At 47.1% G+C, this 20,003-nt stretch overlaps 1 protein-coding gene across 7 annotated transcripts in view; it reads right to left on the reverse strand.

Moving 5' to 3' along the window:
• Nucleotides 1–20,003, reverse strand: part of LOC144684740 (potassium voltage-gated channel subfamily KQT member 1) — a 767,141-nt gene that overhangs the window by 584,803 nt on the left and 162,335 nt on the right. For all 7 annotated transcript variants that reach the window (XM_078548916.1, XM_078548914.1, XM_078548911.1 and 4 more), the window contains exon 3: nucleotides 14,879–14,969. In XM_078548916.1, coding sequence (XP_078405042.1) covers nucleotides 14,879–14,969 — 91 coding nt within the window. The remainder of the gene's footprint in view (nucleotides 1–14,878; nucleotides 14,970–20,003) is intronic.

A 20,003-nucleotide genomic window follows, 5' to 3' on the forward strand; every position in this document is an offset into this window, starting at 1 on the left:
TTAATGGGCTTAATTCTGCCCTATGTGTGAGTGAGAGTGTGTGTGTGTGAGTGTGTTTGTGTGTTTGTGAGTGTGTGTGAGTGTGTGAGTGTGAGTGTTTGTGTGTGTGTTTGTGTGAGTGTTTGTGTGCGTGTTTGTGTGAGTGTTTGTATGAGTGTTTGTGTGAGTGTTTGTGAGTGTGTGTGTGTTTGTGTGCATGTGAGTGGGTATGTGTGTGTGTGTATGTTTGTGTGAGTGTGAGTGTGTGTTTGTGTGAGTGTTTGTGTGTGTGAGTGTGTGTCTGAGAGTGTGTGTGAGTGTGTGTGTGTGTGTGTGTGTTTGTGTGCATGTGAGTGGGTATGTGTGTGTGTGTGTGTGTGTTTGTGTGAGTGTGTGTTTGTGTGAGTGTTTGTGTGTTTGTGTGTGTGTGAGTGTTTGTGTGAGTGTGTGTGTTTGTGTGCATGTGAGTGGGTATGTGTGTGTGTGTGTTTGTGTGAGTGTGTGTGTTTGTGTGAGTGTTTGTGTGTGTGTGTGTTTGTGTTTGTGTGTTTGTGTGAGTGTTTGTGTGTTTGTGTGAGTGTTTGTGTGTGTGTGTTTGTGTGAGTGTTTGTGTGAGTATGTGTGTATTTGTGTGAGTGTTTGTGTGTGTGTTTGTGTGAGTGTTTGTGTGAGTGTGAGTGAGTATGTGTGTGTGTACGTTTTTGTGAGTGTGTGTGTTTGTGTGAGTGTTTGTGTGTGTGTGTTTGTGTGTGTGAGTATGTGTGTGTGAGTATGTGTGTGTTTGTGTGAGTGTTTGTGTGCGTGTGAGTAGGTATGTGTGTGCATACGTTTTTGTGAGTGTGTGTGTGTTTGTGAGTGTGTGTTTGTTTGTGAGTGTGTTTGTGAGTGTGTTTGTGTGTGTTTGTGAGTGTGTGTTTGTGTGTGTGTGAGTGAGTATGTGTGTGTGTGTTTGTGTGAGTGAATGAGTGAGTGTGTGTGTATGTTTGTGCGAGTGTGTGTTTGTGTATGTTTGTGTGAGTATGTGTATGTGTTTGTGCATGTGTGAGTGAGTATGTGTGCGTGTGTGCGAGTGTGTGTACGTTTGTGCGAGTGTGTGTGTGTGTGTGTGTGTGAGTATGTGTATATGTTTGTATGTGTGTGAGTATGTGTGTGTGTGTGTGTGTGTGTGTGTGTGCGCGCGCGAGTGTGTGTGCGTGTGGATCAGTTACAGTTCATAGTCTAAAAATAATGTAATAAGTTAAATCTAATTTGGGAAAGGAAAAGTAGAGAAAGCAAAATGAAAACTGGCAACATATATCATGCAATAAACTCCTTTGGCTTCACCTCATCTTCCCAGAAGGTTGGTTACTGACAGCATTGCATCGACCACCCATTTTACACCCCACAGGTTAGGTTAAAATTACCCCTTTACTGCTTTGCTTAATAACTTATTCCAGAAGTTAATGCTTGAAACTGCAGCAGAAGACTGTCCATGGTGGGACCATTGTCCCAAAACTTGGGGTCCACACTACACTATAGCACAACATACATGGTGTCAGCCATGGCTCAGTTGGTAACACTCTCACCTCTGGGTCAGAAGATTCAAATCCCACTCCAGAGGCTTAAATACATAACCTAGGATCGCACTGCAATGCACTAGTGAGGCAGTGCTGCACTATTCTTTCAGATGGATGTTAAGCTGAAACTCTCTCAGGTCAATGTATAAGATCCCAAGGCTCTACTTTCAAGAAGAACAGGGGAGTTCCCCCTGGTGTCCTGGTAAATATTCATCCTTCAGCCCAAATCACAAAAAGAAACCAAATCAGCTGGTCTTTATCACTTTGCTGCTTTTGGGAGCTTGCTGTGTGCAACTGTGTGCCACTTTTACCATGCTCACTGCACATCAAGATACGTAAGCCACACTGGGGCATCCTGAGGCTGTGAAGGGTGCTACATGAATGCAAATCTTTTTTTTGCTCTTGTACCATCGCACTAGTTACAGCAAGCTCAGTTCCTCACTTATGCCAGCGTAGAATGCAAACTGTGGCTGCTATTATCAATTGTGTAACAATACCATTAAACATGCTTCAAACCACGATGGTTACTTCAGCTACACGCGCAGACACAGTGTTCCCAGAAGCAATCTCTGGGATGGTAACTATAGTGACAGCTGGCAGACCATTCCAAGCCTCGATTAAATTGAGAGCATTTCTTCGGGTTGTGATCAATGGGCAGCTTTCTCATAACGATAGACTCATCCCATTATCTCGGAGATTGTTTGTCCTGGGAACCAAAGCTGCTGCTCACATCTCTGTGAACAGGCTCGGCTGATTTGGTTATGTTACATCAGACGCACCATTGCACTTAAAACAATGGAACTCCAGCTGGCTAAGGTCAGACATAAAATCAAGTGCGGTACAAAAGACAACAAGCACTGGAGCTCTATTTAGTGCAGTGATATGCTGGGAGCATTGCTTAATGATGGACTCTTGTATGTGAGAGAGACTAAAGTCAAAGGAACACCTGTCGCTATAGTTCCATAATGAGACAGGACCCCAGGCCCCAAAGAGGTGTCTCAGTACTGCCTGAAATTAAATAATCATTCTGTCTTTGGAAGGAAAGTATTGAGTTGTTGACATTTTGCAGGATTACTGTGCATTTAGGGGTAAATTCTCTGATCTTGCATTCCCAGTGGGGAAGCTATGCTCAGAAGGCGTGTAGTCTACAACACCTTGGGTGGAATCATCCCACTAAGTGCGGTTGCGGTCAGGTGAAAGAACCGTTTCCATGGCGGGCGAGCTCTCATTCACCCGCCACACCATCATCTCGCCGCTTCACCATGCCGGGCGCCATATTTAAAGTCCAGCCGCGCGCACACCTCTCAGTGCTTCCAGCCCAGGACTGTCGCACAGAAGACATGGCCCCAAGGGGCAAAAAGACTGCAGCCCCCAGGTTCAATGACGTGTCCCTCGAGTGCTTTTGGACGCGGTGGAGGCTCACCTTGTTGCCCTCTACCCTGGCTCTAGCCGCAGGAAGGGCAGCAACCTCACTAACCTGGCTTGGGAGGCAGTGGTCAGCACCAACGTCCTTCAAAAGAGGACAGCCACCCAGTGCCGCTACAGGATGAATGGTCTCATCCATTCCGCCAGAGTAATTCACTCTTCTCATCACTCTCAACTCACACTCAAACCCATCACACATCCACAGCGATCTCACACCTCAAGGGACAACACCACTAACTCTCACACACACCCTCACATCTCCATCAGGCTCATATCCTCTTGAGCTCACGTCCTCATCCCATCCATGGCTCCACTCACCACACAAACATTCCATGCAGTGCCATGTGTCCTGCTCACACTCTCTCCATCTGTTTTCATGCAAGAGAAGCTGGTTCACAACAGCAGGAAGAGGTCCCAGACTGGGGGTGGAGTGGCCCACATTAGACCCCTCACTCACTTTGAGGAGTGTGCCATCGCACTGACTGGTGAGGATGTGGACCGTGCGTGTGATGAAGGTGAGGTCAGCGGCGAACACCCTCATGTGGATCCCGCACCCCATCATCCCTCTCTCAACACAAATGTGAGTGCTCTCTCTCTCTCCTGCTCTTGACTCTGCTGCCATGCACTAATTATCTCTACTTTGGTTCACAAGGAGCTTTGCCAAGTGACCAACGCCCTCAGCCAGCCAGTCCCTCAGCTCCGTCCACGTCCTCACCTCCAGCCAAGAGGACACCTCCTCCATTGAAGAGCTGGAAATTAGCAGCCTGGAAGACCCGTCACAGCGCTTACCCACACCCTGCACCAGCGCAGAGACACACACCTCGGTGGGACCTAGATCTAGAGCAGGCTCGGGTTCACAATCTGGTGGTCACCGCACAGACACGTATCCTCAGCAAGAGGAGGCAGGTTCAGCCGAGCTCCCTGGCACTCGGAGGGCTGCTGGGGAAGAGGCATCTATGAGGTCTGAGTCAGATGATGAGCCTTTGGATTCAACCTTCCGACTCAGCGTGGGGAGTCAGCAGATGGTGTGGGAACATCACGCAGAGCTGTAGGAAGCCCTCAGCAGAGTGACACGTGAGTCGGAGGAGTGCGTCTGCCTGCTCTCTGATGAAGTGGTGCCCACATGTGCATGTATGGAGGTCTCCATGCGGAGGATGGTGAAGGCCATGAAGACCCTGGTCCAACAGAACGCGGAGATGTGTGCTGACCTGCATTCCATCATGGAAGCCATGGGTGAGTTCCTGCAGCGGTGACGCGAGAGGGAAACAGGGCACCTCGACATTCCTCTAGGTGCTCCTTCCCCTCAAGGACATAGGTCGAAGATGTAAGGGTGCCCGAGGGAGTCAGGAGGTATGAGGGACTAAATGGGGGGGAGAGTCTGAGGATGTGAGAGGACTAAGTGGGGGGGAAAGGGGTTCCGAGGTGCCACTCCCTGGGCACCCGAATGGAGGAGGAGCGGCAGCTGGACACCCCTGGGTCATCCACTCAGGAATCTCAGAGACTGTCCTCTCCCTCCGAGTCCCCTTTGCCTGTGAGCCCCTCAACCTCATCCTTTGTCACTGCAGGGGAGCAGCCAGCCAATGAGATTCTGGAGGGAGAAATGTGTATGTGGCAGGGCCTTTCGGAGCCCCATGTACGCATTCTCCCACGCGCTTGAATTGTTCACATATCACACTCATCTCATTGTCCTGAGCATTTTCAGTGCTGCCTGCTGGGGTTCTCTCTCAGTTGTCCATCTGAGCTGACCTGCATCTCTGCCCACCCACTGGTCACACACCCACGCATCACCTGTGCCCGCCCAGCATGACTGTCATTTCACTTTCGATTTGGACAGCAGGGTCTGGATTGGGTTTTTCGTGCCATCCCCTGTCTTTTCCCCCCACTCCATCATCCATTTCCTTTCCCCCATCACTGTTGACCCCACTGGCATCAACTTCCACCTCCCCTACGTGATCTACTAGTCACAACCCTTTCCCTTCGGGGATGTCCAGGTGAACATGCACGTTCCCTTCCTTCCCGAAAATCCCCCCATCCACATTCACCTCCCCGGCCTCCTCCTCTTTCCCACCCCCACAGTCCCTATCTGCCTCCGGGTCTCCACCAACCATCCTCTCCGTTCCTTCTATCGCTACCGTCGAACCCTCACCCTCCCACCCTACCGCCTCACTCTGCCCTCGGTCATTCCCACCCTTCCTCCATACCATGCCCACCCTCAGTTCACTCCCCAGGAGGCAGTGATGGACCCATCTGACCCCTTACTTGCACATTCACCTGGACATCCCCCCCTCCGGACCCCTTGCCCCCGGAACGCCTTCCTCCTCCAGACCCCTTACCCCCTCCGGACCCCTTCACCCCTGGAATCCCTTCCCACCCTTAGTTCTCCCCCACCGCCCCGGACTCTTCCCCTGCTTAGTTCCTCCCCCTTCCTGACTCCTTCAGACACCCTTACTTCTCCTGCTGGCCTTAGTCCTTCCCCGTTCCTGACTCCTTCCTCCACCATTACTTCTTCCTCCCCTGGACTCCCTCCGCACTCCTTCCTCCCCTGGACTCCCTCCCCTCTCCGCACTCCTTCCTCCCCTGGACTCCCTCCCCTCTCCACACTCCTTCCTCCCCTGGACTCCCTCCCCTCTCTGCACTCCTTCCCTTACACCTACCATCCCAGTTGCCATCTTCGCCCCAGTTACCCCCTGCTCCATCTGTACTCCCTCCCCCCCAAGTTCACCCCATCCAACACCTTCATTCCCCCCTCCCAACCCCACCCCCCAAAACACCTTCATTCCCCCCTCCCAACCCCACCCCCCAACACCTTCATTCCCCACTCCCAACCTCACCCCCCAACACCTTCATTCCCTTCCCCCACCCAACTTCACCCCCCAACACCTTCATTCCCCTCCCCACAACTTCACCCCCCAACACCTTCATTCCCTTCCCCACAACTTCACCCCCCAACACCTTCATTTCCCCCTCCCAACCTCACCCCCCAACACCTTCATTCCCCCCTCCCAACCTCACACCCCTGACACCTCTTCCTCTCCCAGTCAATCCTAGACCTTCCTCTCTCACCCCCTCGACCATCATCCGTTGTGAGCATCAACGGTGACTTTCCAACTTCCGTGAGCTGTTTCACAGCAGAGCCAAGTTCATGAGAATCCACCCAGCATGGACGTTCCTCCAGGATCCCATTGGTGCTGGGCTCCAGCATCTTCTGCTCCTCGGGTGTCCGCGATGTGAGCAAAGCCCCGGCGGTAAGTCCCGACTTCTGCACGTCACACTTGTCAAGATGTATTCTGCACCGGCGTGTTTTCCTGCCAACGTGGGTGGAAGATCCAGCAAAGGGGATGAGTCCGGTGGGCTGGCCTAATAATGATATGCTAATGTATTATAATGAGGTTCCCAACATCTGATGGCGGAGACAGGGGCCGCCATCGACGGGCTGAGCAGACAATATTTTTGGCCTTCTCGCCATATTGTCCGCTCATGCCGCCTAACACGCCCGACACCAGTGGGCACAGAAAATCCCAGCCTACAGCACTTCACCTTCAAATATGGCTTCTTGTTGGGTGCCCCAGATCAGTAAATCTGTCCTGTAGGTTTTTCTTTGAAAGTAAATTGAAAACAAAGATAAGGAGGTAGAGAATACTGCAGAACTCATTTAAGTCAGAATGCCTCTGTCTCTGGGCAGTATGGGTGTTGTACAGCAGTACAATTAATATAGTCACTGCCACTGGCTCCGTGCACTGACAGACATGTCAATTCTCGCACAGTGATTGTGAGGGACGCAATTTCCCAATAAAATTAGGTTTCTCTCACGAGGGGACTCCAAGATCTCGGGATCTTGAAAATCACCATCAGGGAAATGGTGTTGAAGTAGAAGATCAGCCATGATCTCATAGAATGGGCTCGAAGGGCTGAATGGCCTATTCCTGCTCCTATTTTATATGTTTTTATGTTCTTTCTTGCTGTGTGCCGTTGCTGAAAGGTCAGAGGTGAGGCTGCCAGTGGAGAGGGGAAGCTGGAAACCGCTATGGACGCGAGCCTGCTGCTGTGGGTAAGATTGACGTCTGGCGGGTGAGGGGATAAGGAGCATGGACCAACAAATGCTGTCAGCAATGTGACAGACCTCGATAGCAGGAGCTCTTGAAGTTGGCAGTGGGAGGGTTGGGGGGGTGGGGGGTGTGAAGGGAGAGGCTGTTAGTGGATTATTCAGCTGTCCAGGCCAGGAAGTACCCTCTTCTTGTGTCTGTGCTCAGTTTTCTGGGTCTAATCAGGCAATGGCCGCATCATCCAATAGGCTATCGCAGGGAAAGATCAAACAGAATTCCTGCTCCTGAAATGCTGTCCAGTGACCTTCACTAGGAAGTACGTACAGGTGTGCATTGGCTTGTGTGCATACTGGGTGAAACAAGATTGGGCTCATCTCTTCATCCCTTCATGGCTGAATACCTGACTGAAGGGATACCTGGATGCGACATCAGTTGAACTGCTACCCCAGTAAGAAGCGGTGGAGGGTTGGCAAAAGGGACTTGGAGAAATACTTGCAAGGCTATGAGAAAAGAGCAGGGGGGTGAAATTAATTGGAAGACTCTGTCAAAGAGGCACAATAGGCTGAATGATCTGCTTCTGTGCTGTCTCATTCTACATGGTGTGAGGACAAATCCTTCTTTAACACGTGCTGGGATAACAGGTAGGATTTTTAAAAAGTTTTTTAAAAGCATTTTCAGATGTAATAATGTAGTTTTTATAAACAGCTCTGACCCTGTTAGAGATTAAATAAACCAAAAATGAGCTTTATAAACCAATGGGCAACCTATATTTGTTTATTAGGCAACTCATATGATTTTTATCTATGAAACAGTGGCATTGACATTGCTGCACTGACCATTGTCTGGTGACCCCTGTTTAGAATTGTGGTTTGAATTTTCCATTTCTGTGCTTAAAAGGCTATGATTTTACTCTCATTCACTTTATGTTGGAGTTGTGGTTCAGTGGTGGCACCCTCACATCTGAGTCAGAATGTCGCAAATTCAGGCGCCTCTGCACAAAATGCAGGCTGACATCTCCGTGCAGTATTGAAGGAGCACTGCACAGACAGGTGTACCATTTTAACAATGAGATGCTAACCTGCACTCACACATTGAGCTACATAATCCCATGGAACTATGTGAAGAAGAGCACGGGGCTCACCTTGTTCCTTGACCAACAACTAAGCCTCAATCGCTAAGAAACAGATTATCTGGTCATTACCCGCTTGTGGGAGCTTGCTGTGTGCAAATTGGCTGCCGTGTTTCCTACATTACAATAGTGGCTACCTTCAAAAGTATTTCAATGACTACGAAGTGTTTAGGGACACTAAAAGCTGCTGTATGGATGGAAGCAAGTTCTTTCTCCTCTATAAAGGGTAGACTGGCAGGCAGACATACACAAAATATCTCGCCTTTATGAAGGTTATGTAAGGACCAGATCTGGCTCCACTGGGAGTCCTCCACCCTTTCAATTGACACTCACTGACGGGACTCACAGCTGAAGAATGGTTATTTTAGGGTTACTGGAGTACAGATAGGGAAGACTGAAGCCAAGTATGAGTCCGAACCGTCAGGAGTGCAGTGCTGGGTAGGCGAGTGTCTGGCTGTGCAGAAGTAAGGATTAAACCCCTTTACTGCATAGGGTTGCCAACCCTCCAGCATTGGCCTGGAGTCTCCAGGAATTGAAGATCAATCTCCAGGACACTTCTGAGTACAACCCTGGAGAAAAATCATTGGGGCATTAAAAAGGACTTTTTTTTGTCATTTTCTTTGAATGTTTCCCTTTACCAGATATAAAAACATTAAAGATGGTGCGGGGGTAGGGGGAAGGCTATTTGGCTGACAGTCAAGCATCGTCCAATTGGGTAATGAGTCTTTTTGCTTTCCAATTGGCGCAGGAAGGCAGTACGTCACAAAGATGGATGTGCTGGCTGACTAATAGCAAGTCATGAGATGAAACCTCCAGGAATACACTTAATCACAGTTGGCAGCCCTACACCTAGGCAACATGACTGCTTGGGAACAACACCTCTTCCAGAGGTTGCTGGGAAAAAGGGAGTGAGGTTCAGCCTGCTGGCCTGTTTTGTGTAGTGACATAAAGAGTGTGAAAACCGTACACCCAGGATGTCTCCGTCCTGCAACGTCCCCCTGCCCAGGCAAAAGAAAGCCTTGCATTTATATAGCCCCTTCCACGACCACCAGAAGTCTCAAAGCGCTTTACAGACTATCAAGTACTTTTGGATCGTAGTCACTGTTGCAATGTAGGAAATATTAAAGTTTTAAACCTGACTGCAGCCATGGTTGGCACAGGGTTATAATGGCTGTTGCTGGATCCAATCACAGGCCTCATTTCCTGCCATATTCTGATTTGCTCTTCCTCTTGGTCGCCATGTGAACCAGATTAGGATCATCAATATTGGTCCAATCATTCCAGTTATTTCCAATGAGTGGGTTGGCTCAGAAAAAGGAATGGGCAATGTTTTTATTAAATGGACGTCCCATTTTTCCCATTTCTCTAGGATGGGTGGGGTTGGTGATTCAGCAGTTAGCATGGCTTGATGTTAGTGCCTGTGTCAAGGTGAAGCCTCTGCCAATCACCTGACATCCTACTGTGCTTTGCAGACTAGCACATTGCAAGGTCCAGAACTACGTGCTGAGACGCACTGAAGCTTGGGGCAGCCACCAAGGCACAATGAGGAAATTCGCTGTCTAAGATCTTTCAGCCATAGCGTACCGAGGGGCTGGGAATTGTATAGAGTCCCTTGGGCTGTAAGACTCACATTGAATGTATACAGTAAATATTACATGTATCACAATTGGATTGAAGCACCTCAGAGTGCAACATGATCTATGTAGAAAATTTGAATATCATTAATATAACTTGCTGAGATGGCCATTTTGAAATGTTTTGTAAATGCTCTTTTAGATATTTTATGAACCAGTATATTTTTGCAAAAAAAAAAGACATCCCACTGTGCTGCAGCCTCTTGATTGGCTTTCCCTGACTGAGTCTGACTGCTTTCTGAGGTCAGAGGTCAGAAGGCCGAGGTCAGAGAGGCAAAAATCTGCCTTTTGAATTCAGGCAAAAGCTAGAAACTACTTATAGATGGGACAGAAAAGGTTAATTGAGGCACTAATTGAAGTTAAAATATGACAGTGGAACAAGGGAACAAATCAGTAAATGGACATTATTTTTTATGTGTCGTCAGGATTTACAACTATCCAGACATGGTGTCCAGACATGAGCAACTAGCTAGTCATTGGATCGTTATCAGAATCATGAGCCAGGCTGACCTTTAACTAGTCTGAGGAAATACTGAAGCCAAACCCAGCAGAGATTTGCTAACATGGCGAAGGCCACCGATTGATACTAAAATCACACTGAACGATGCAGCTCTATACAACACTTCCATACAGACTCTCCATCAATGGTCCCATTTTCAACTGATATATAAGTCGGTAACACCTTACCCTACACTGCACTACCCATCAATCACTGTGCCTTTAACTGAGATTGAGCCACTTTGCTTCAGCTGTGAAAAAGTGGCTCATTTGGTGGCAATTTTACTTCCAAAGCAGAAAGTTGCAGGTTCAACCCCCACCATTGAATTAACCCGACACTCCAGTGCTGTGGTGATGGAATGCAGCACTGTCAAAGAGGCCCTTCTTCAGATGAGACTTCAAAACTAAATTCCTGTTTGCCTGTTCAGTCGGGTGTAAAAGATCTAATGACACTGACCAAAAGTAGAGCAAAGAGCTTTCCTGGTGCCCTGGCCAGCCATCACCTTTCAACCAGCACTATCAAAAAACTGGCCCTTCATTTCACTGCTGGCTTGGAAAGTAGAGTCTGTGTTGGTTCCATTAGAGAGGACCATGGCTTGCATGTCATTGTGGAGGATGGTGACAAATTTCTGAGGGCAGCCAAACTTGAGGGGGATATTCCATAAGCCTTTGTGATTGATAGGGTCAAAGGCTTTCGTGAGGTAGAAAAAGGCCGTGTAGAGCAGTCGGTTCTGCTCCTTGCACTTTTCTTAGACTTGCTGCATAGTGGAGATCATATCTGTGCTGCCTCTCGATGGGCAAAAACTGCACTGTGATTCTGGAAGGAGTTCCTCAGCCACTGGGAGGGGGCGATTGTGGAGGATCCTTGTAATGATCTTCCCTGTGGCAGACAGCAGGGCAACTCCTCTGTAGTTACCGCAATCGGGCTTGTCTCCCTCCTTGAATATAACCATGATCAGACCACCCCCTAGATCTCCTAACATGCACCGCTCTTACCAGGTGAGGGCAGCCGTGCCAAGAGTGTATCCCCACCGTGTTTCGGAATTTCTGCAGGGATTCCACCTGCTCCAGGAGCTTTGTTGTTTTTCAGCTGCCGAATGGGCTTTTTCAATTTCGCTCCAGGCTGGGGTAGTGCCAAGACCAAGCCAGATGAGGTGGTGAGGAATGGAGTTGAGGATGATTGAATTGAAGACAGAGTCTTGGAGTCTCAACCCTATCTCAGTGAAGGCTGGGGTCAAACGAGACTGTGTCATTACACTAACTCTCTTCCCCATTTTCCTCACTACAGTACTTCAACTCACCTCTAGCAAATTACCCACAGGCATGGAGATAGTCTACAGAACAGGCGGGAAACTTCAACCTACACCGCCTTCAATCCAAGGCCAAAACCACTCCAGCCTCAGTAACTGAACTTCAGTATGCTGATGACACTTGTGTGTGCGCTCACTCAGAAACTGAGCTCCAGATCTTTGGTGACTCCTTCTCCGAAGCATATGTGAAAACGGGCCTTTCACTGAACACCCAGAAAGCCAAAGTCCCCTTCCAACCAGCTCCCACAGCAAAACACTCCCCCCACGCACCCCCCATGCACCCCCCCCACCCCCCCACCCCCCACACACACACACACCCAGCCCCCCCATCAATTAAGATCAACAGCAATATCCTGGAAAACGTGGACCATTTTCCATATCTTGGGAGCCTCCTCTTGATGAAGGCAGACATAGATTATGAAATTCATCATTGCCTCCAATGTGCCAGCTCAGCCTTCAGCCGGCCAAGGAGAAAAGTATTTGAGGACCAGGATCTCAAACCTGAGACTAAGGTCATAGTTTACCAAGCAGCAGTGATCCCTGCCTTATTATATGCTTCAGAGAAGGATGAGGCTGGAAAATATAGGCAATATCGCCATCTGTTGGAGGCTGGATACATTACGGATGGAGCCAAGGCTTATATTTTTCTTTGTATGACTAACTGGATGAACCAAGCATGGTTGGATGCTTAGTGGTAATTTCCTGGTTGACAAATTTCTTTAAAAACAAAATGTTATAAAACTTACATGCTAGCACAAAAATGGCCTTCTTTACACTGTCCGGAAGATCATATTAGGAGGAGCATATAAGAAAAGGATATGCCTAGCGCTGTTGAACTAAACAGGGTTCTTCTTCCTGCTCTGACACTGCTGCTTTCAACAAGGTGCTTACAGCAGTGACTTCAAGGCTTACAGCTTAGAATAGTCATGAGAGTACTGCATGGGAGAGGACATGTAAAATACAAAAAAGAACCTCTCCTCTTCCAACCTCTCTTGACAAATTGTCACTGGCCCCTAGCAATTCATTCTCTTCCACTGGTTAAAGCACAAATGCTATGATATATGAAGAAAAGCTTTCTCCAGAATTTACCAGCCTTAACCTCCGTGTTCTCCAATACATACAATGGCCAAAGCCAAATATTTTGTTCCTGGTCATTCAAACTAAGCCACATAAATAATATAGCAAAGTGGGAAATTGGTGCATTTAACAAGTTTCCTATCATCTCAAATTACCTGACTCTGTTATGAGGAAACCAGTGCACAACTGCAAACTCATGATGATGCTGGAACCAAACCAGAATTTAATGAAAGAAGAATGCAATGTGAAAAACCTGAATCATGGAGATAGCCGTGAGGGAGAGGTGTCGGCTTGGAAAATAAGGTTGGGAAATCTTTCCCCAAGCAATGCACATGCCTATCAGCACACAGTGCAGCTCAGGTGAGATCTGGCAGTCGATTCTTATGGCAGTTCCCCACACTTTGTCTGAGGTTCAGAACTGCGGGCAGCTATAACCCTAACCTCATCCCACTGAACCTCACAAAGCCCTATGATAAAAACAAAAAGCTAAAAGCTACTGCGGATGCTGGAAATCCAAAACAAAATAAAAACAGAATTACCTGGAAAAACTCAGCAAGTCTGGCAGCATCGGCGGAGAAGAAATCAGTCAACGTTTCGAGCCCTCATGGCCCTGAAGGGCTCGAAACGTTGACTGATTTCTTCTCCGCCGATGCTGCCAGACTTGCTGAGTTTTTCCAGGTAATTCTGTTTTTATTTTGTCTCACAAAGCCCTATGATTAATGCCTGCAACCCCACTCTATCATCACTACACACAAAACTGTTGTGAAGCACACACCTGAAACATCTGCTGTGGCGAACTGTGACTGAGGAGAGGCCTCAGGCGCCAACATCACTTGCCACTTAACATTTTCCCACGTTTTGCAATCCTCCTCAGAAGAAAGGATTAACACGGGCAGGTTTGACACAGGAGGATGAGGTTAGCACAGTGCTGTCAGTGAGAGTGATTAGCAAAGTCTTTCAGGTTTGTCTACCTAACCTTTTTCATAGTCCAAGTTACATTATCCAGAGCACTGTAAAAAAAATGGAATGGCACGTCATCAGTAAAAGGAAGTGTTTCTATGGTGCACTGACTGGAAGAATTCCTTAATCATTACCAACCCTTCTTCTGTCCTCTCCCCACATGAGTCATTGAATGAATTGTTTGGAGATGTTTGAAACCGAAACTGAGTGTCATCAGTGGAACTTTGGGCTCCTTGAATGGAACCCTGCACACAGGAAATCCAGGCAAACAGTTTTCCAGCCTTCAATTTTAACTTTATCCAAATTTCCAATACCTGCCCCTGACAGACAGGGTGGGAGTCTCAAATTAAGGCAAATCTGTTTCTTTCTATTAATATTGCTGCATTTTTACGTTCTCAAATCGCCTCTGTGCGCCATGATGTGGGTGGAGTGGCACAGGATGAAGACGCCGAGGCCCAAATGCCCTTAGTCTGTGTTGAAACTCCTCTGATTTTATAATTGAGATCTCCCCTGAATTCTCACCACCAGCAATGCTAACCTCAGAACCCAAACTTCAAACCACAACTTTGCCAGGTTTCAGATTTGATAAAGACACACACACACACACACACACACACACACGTGCACACACACTCGCACACGCATACTCACATACACATACACACACACACATATACACACATGCACACACATGCATGCACTCACACGCACATACACATACACACGCACAATGCGCGCACACACAAATGTACACTTAAGTTCGGATACATAAAAATTAATTGTGTGATCCTGAGTGCTCAGCGTTCAGCCAAATTCAGACCAATGAGTCGATCATCAACCAACCAGGAGGTTAATGAGTAGAACAATCAGACAACCACAGTGAGCACTTGGATACCCAGCCAAAAGAAGAAACTTAAAATCAATTACTCCGACTCGATTACCCTTTCCAAGACATTATGTGCTGCGCTAAAGAAAGGCGCACAGCAGATCCAATCATCACTGGAGAAATAGCAGGAAAGCTTGGTGGTTTGATTCCAACACTTGGATGGCTCAAGCTCGTCATCATCATCTAAACATTCTCACATATCTCATCAATCATAACGGCAACAGACCCTAAGATGCAGCAGTTGCTGTGTACACCTCTAATGCCAATAAAGAACAGTGAATGGCAGCGCCCACAGACAGTGGCACAACCCAGTAAACATTCTGGAAGGCTCCAGAGTGTACGCATAGAGACAACAATGTTACCAAAGTGGTGTTTACATACCATCCAAACAAGAGCTCTATTGGCAAAGTAATGGTACTGCTCAATTGTCGACATGACACTGAAGATGAGGCAAACCAAAACGATAAGAAATCTGGAAGTAAAAAGAAAAGAATTAGATGCGTAGAAAAATAAAAACACACGCTACTATTGATTAGGGCACATCACATCCCCCAAATTTTGGAAAGGGGAAAAAATACAGTTGCACCTTGTCTTTCAACCTAATAATAGGGGAATAAAATACAGATGCACCACATCCCTCCACCTATTAATGTGGGAAATAAAATATAGTTGCATGGGCCTCCCAACCTGCTAATGGGGGAGTAAAATAAAGTCGCATCATATCTTCTAATGCAGAGATATCAGCATTGAAGAAGTCAAAATACTGAGGGTATTACAATACAAATAGGTACTATGAAGCTCACTGAGTGAAATATCATTACTAAAAGCTCATCATTTCTCAAAATCCTTCAGATTTTCATGACTTTTTTTTACACAACTTTTTTTTAAAAATGAAGTGGCATTTTCCTCCTCTTTCCAGCCCTCTTTTGCCTTGCTTCTAGCAGCAGTTAAATTCCCCGTTTGCAGGAAGATTTATATATGTACGCACAAAAATATATCTAAATATGAGAAAAACCTAATTCAAAAATATCTCATATTGCCAAGGTGTCTGGACTCACTCTTTCTGCTAAGAGACAGTTTCTTCTCATAAATTGTACATAACTGGTGATTTCCCCTTCACCCGCCCCGGGCTCTTGCTATTCGTCTAGCTGTCCGGCTGAGTTTGCAGGGGATCACCGGACATATTGGAACATTGAAAGGGTTGCCAACCCTCCCAGCTTGTCCTGGAGTCTCCGGGAAATTGAAGCTTAATCATCTGGATACTGCTGCAAGCAAGCAAGGTGAAACATCATAGGGACATTAAAACGAAGTGCACTTTCTTTTCCCCCATTTTATTTGAACGCTTTTTTTTCATGAATTATAGAGAGTTTTGTGGTTGGGTGGAGAAAAGGCTGTTTGGCTGGGCAAGGCGGTTAGAGATTGCCCGGTCCCGCCAGCGCAGCATGAGGCCAAAAATCAGTTTCCTGATGGCAAGATGAACTTTCTTGGGACTTTAAAGGTGGGTTTAAGGTAAGTCGGGCTTCCCGACGAACAATGTCAGTAAGACCTTCTCCATGTATTAGTATCTCAAGCTTATTAACACGCTCCCCCTCCAACTGAGGTTCCGCGCCAGCAAGAAATGAGAGCATTCCCGTTCACGCCTGCCTATAAGCGGCGTGCGCCTGGCGAGGTCGACTTCTTCCATGGTTAACGGTGAGTTGACGCTGCGTTGTCCTCTTTGGGGATGGTCTGTATATGTCAGCGTATAGCGAGGGTAAGGTGAGAGGAAGATTCCCTTTTATATACTGTCTTCCATGACCTCATAACTTCCCAAAGTATTTTACTGCCAATGAAGTAGGTTTGTGGTGTAGTCACTATTGAAATGTAGGGAATGTTGGCAGCTGATTTGCGTGCAGCAAGATCCCACAAAGAGCACTGCAGTCTTGACCATTTAATTTAGTGACGTTGTTTGAGGGGTAATTATTGGCCAGGACACCAGGGAGAACTTCCCCTTCTCTTCAACAGAGAATCATATCTGTTATATCCACCTGAGAGGACAGGTGAGGCTTCAGTTTAGCGTCTCATTTGAAAGGGCTCTGAGGGCACATTGCTCAATACCTCACTGGAGTGTCAGCCTTGATTGATATTTATACCAAGGTGAGCATCAATGCTGGGGAATGTAACATCCTAAGCCAGTCTACAGTCAACCTGAAATGGTTCCAAACAGAATAGACCTCCATTTCACTCTGACCCAACCATGTCCTTTGGCTCCCAATTCTTTGCTGCATTTGTCAGTGGCTAACAGTACTGTACAACTCATAATTCTGCAGTGTTGGTCAGCAAAGGGCACGCGAGGAGACAAGCGCCCAAGCTGGAGTGAGCCAGAGACCAAGTGAGCAGCAAATTAGGCTCACATGGGAATTCAGTGCATGGGGGAAAGAAGTGTGGTATACATCGGAATTATTCTAAGTCGGGAACAGGAGCAGCTGAGCAGAAGCGGACTTGGGTGTAAACCTCACCTTCGAAGATGAGCTTGAAAAAAAAATCGCACAGTAATATCACAGGAAAACTGTAAGTTCATTGGTTGGTAAGAAACTGCTGCTAGGGAGTATCTTTAAATAAATTTAAATTAGAAAAGCTTTTTATTTTAAAACAAGTAGCTACTTGGATTCGCATAATAAACGTAAAGTAATATAAGTAAACCAAAGTCAAATAAAGTTAAAGTAAGGGTAGTAATGTTAAGGCATGGCAGGGCAGCTCGGCCATGTGGAATGCATGTCCTGTAATATGTGGGAAGTCATGGATATTACTGGTGGCCTAGACAACCACATGTGCAGGAAGAGCTGCCAGCTGCAGAAACTGGAGCTCTGATTTCAGAGACACTGTGTCGCATCTGCAAAGCTATGTGTATAGCACATTCAGAGAGGTTGTCACACCACAGGTTAGCAGTATGGTGGCAGAAAGGGAATGAGTGAGCGCCAGGCAGTCCAAGAGAACCAGACAGGTAGTGTAGGAGTCTCCTGAGGCCTCGCTCACCAATCGGTTTTCTGTTCTAAATATGTGGAGGGCATTGGTTCCTCAGAGGAGTGCCGTCAGAGCCAAGTTATGGCACCACAAGTGGCTCTGCTGTACAGGAGGGGAGGAAGAAGAATGGAAGAGTAATAGTGATAGGGGATTCATTAGTTAGAGGAACAGACAGGTGTTTATGTGGCCGTAGACATGACTCCAGGATGGTATGTTGCCTCCCTGGTTCTAGGGCCAAGGCTGTCACCGAACGGCTGCAGGACATTCTTCTGGGGGAGGGTGAACAGCCCGAGGTCATGGTCCATATTGGTACCGATGCCTTAGGTAGGAAGTGGGATGTGGACCTGCAGACAGCATTTAGGGAGCTAGGTAGAAAATTAGCAATGAGGACCTCAAAAGTAGTTATCTCTGGATTACTTCCAGTGCCACGTGCAAGTAAACACAGAAATCGAAGGATAAGGCAGGTGAATGCGTGGTTGGAAAGATGGTGCACGAGGGAGGGTTTAAGATTCCTGGGGCACTGGCACTGGCTCTGGCTCTGGGGGAGATGGCACCTGTGCAAGCCAGACGGGTTGCACCTGGACAGAGCCGGGACTGAGTTTGTTGCGGTGCATTTTGCTGGTGCTGTTGGGGGTCTTTGAACTAACTCAGCAGAGGTGTGGGAGCCAGGAGAGAATGTTAGAGAATAATACCAAGGTGCGCAAAATACTGGGAGAGACAGATAACTTTAGAATAGAGAATAGTAAGTTAATAGGTGGAGTCGGAGTAAGGGAGAAAGTAATGAAGTCTAAATCAGGGTTACTATGCATGTATGTGAATGCACGGAGTATAGTAAATAAGATCAGGGAGTTACAGGCGCAGATTGTCATGCGGAAGCATGATATTGTGGTGATAACAGAGACCTGGCTCAAGGGAGGGCAGGACTCTGTGTTAAATATTCCCAGGCACAAGGTGTTCGGAAAAGATAGGAAAGGAAGGAAAGGAGGAAGTGCAGCAGTATTGTTTAAGGAGAGCATTGCAGTGCTGGAGAAAGAGGATGTCCCAGAGGGTTCAAGGACAGAATCAATTTGGCTAGAGCGAAGGAATAAAAAGGGTGCAATTACATTGCTCGGTGTAGTGTATAGACCACCAATAAGGGGAAGGGTAGAGGAACAAATCTGCAAGGAAATTACAGAGAGGTGGGGGACTTTAATTACCTGAATGTAGACTGGGACAGTAGTGTAAAGGGCAGAGAGGGACGAGAGTTCCTAGACCGTGTTCAAGAGAATTTTCTACAACAGTATGTGTCCATCCCAACAAAAAAGGAGGCAATGCTAGACCTGGTTCTTGGAAATTAGGCGGGCCAAGTAGGTCAAGTGTCAGTGGGGCAACATCTAGGAGACAGTGATCATTGTATCATAAGGTTCAGGATGACGGTAGAAAAGGACAATGGGCAATCGAGGATAAGAATAATTAAATGAACGAGAGCCAACTTCAATGGGGCAAGAATGGAGCTGGGCCGGATAGACTGGAACCAAAGGTTGGCAGGAAAAGCTGTAGCTGAACAATGGGCTACCTTCAAAGAAGAAATGGTTCAGGTACAGTCAAGGTGTATTCCCTCAAAAGGGAAAGGTAGGGCAACAAATCCAGAGCTACCTGGATGAAAAAAGGAGATAGAAATTAAGATAAAGATGAAAAAATGTGCTTATGACAGGTGTCAGGTAGAAAATACAATTGAGAACCAAGCAGAATACAGAAGGTTCAGAGGGGAGGTGAAAAAGCAAATTAGAGAAGCGAAGAGGAATACTGAGAAAAGACTGGCAGCCAACATAAAGGGGAATCCCAAAGTCTTTTATAGGTACATAAATAGTAAAAGGATGGTAAGAGGAGGAGTAGGGCTGATTTGAGACCAAAAAGGGGATTTACACATGGAGGCAGGGGGCATGGCTGACGTGTTAAATTAACACTTTGCATCTGTCTTTATCAAGGAAGCAGATGCTACCGAGGTCAGGGTGAGAGAGGGGGAAACTCTGTTACTAGAAGGGATCAAAATTGTTCAGGAGAAAGTGTTGGATAACCTGTCGGCACTTAAGGTTGACCAGATGAGATGCATCCATGGATAGTGAAGGAAGTGAGAGTAGAAATTGCAGGGGCTCTGGTCATAATCTTTCAGTCTTCCCTAGAGTCAGGGGAGGTGCCAGGGGACTGGAGAATTACAAACATTACGCCCTTGTTCAAGAAAGGTTGTAAGGATAAGCCCAGCAATTACAGACTAATCAGTTTGACTTCAGTGGTGGGGAAGCTTCTCGAAACAATTATTTGGGATAGAATTAATAGTCACATGGAAAAATGTGGGTTGATTAGGAAGAGCCAGCACAGGTTTGTTAGGGAAAATGGTGTTTAACTAACTTGCTGGAGCTTTTTGAAGAGCTAACAGAGAGGGTTCATGAGGGTAATGCTGTTGACATAGTGTACATGGACTTCCAAAAGGCATTTGATACACAACAGACTTGTGAGAAAAATT

This window comes from Cetorhinus maximus, chromosome 9, assembly GCF_964194155.1.
Source record: "Cetorhinus maximus chromosome 9, sCetMax3.hap1.1, whole genome shotgun sequence".
In the NCBI taxonomy this organism is placed as follows: Eukaryota; Metazoa; Chordata; class Chondrichthyes; order Lamniformes; family Cetorhinidae; genus Cetorhinus; species Cetorhinus maximus.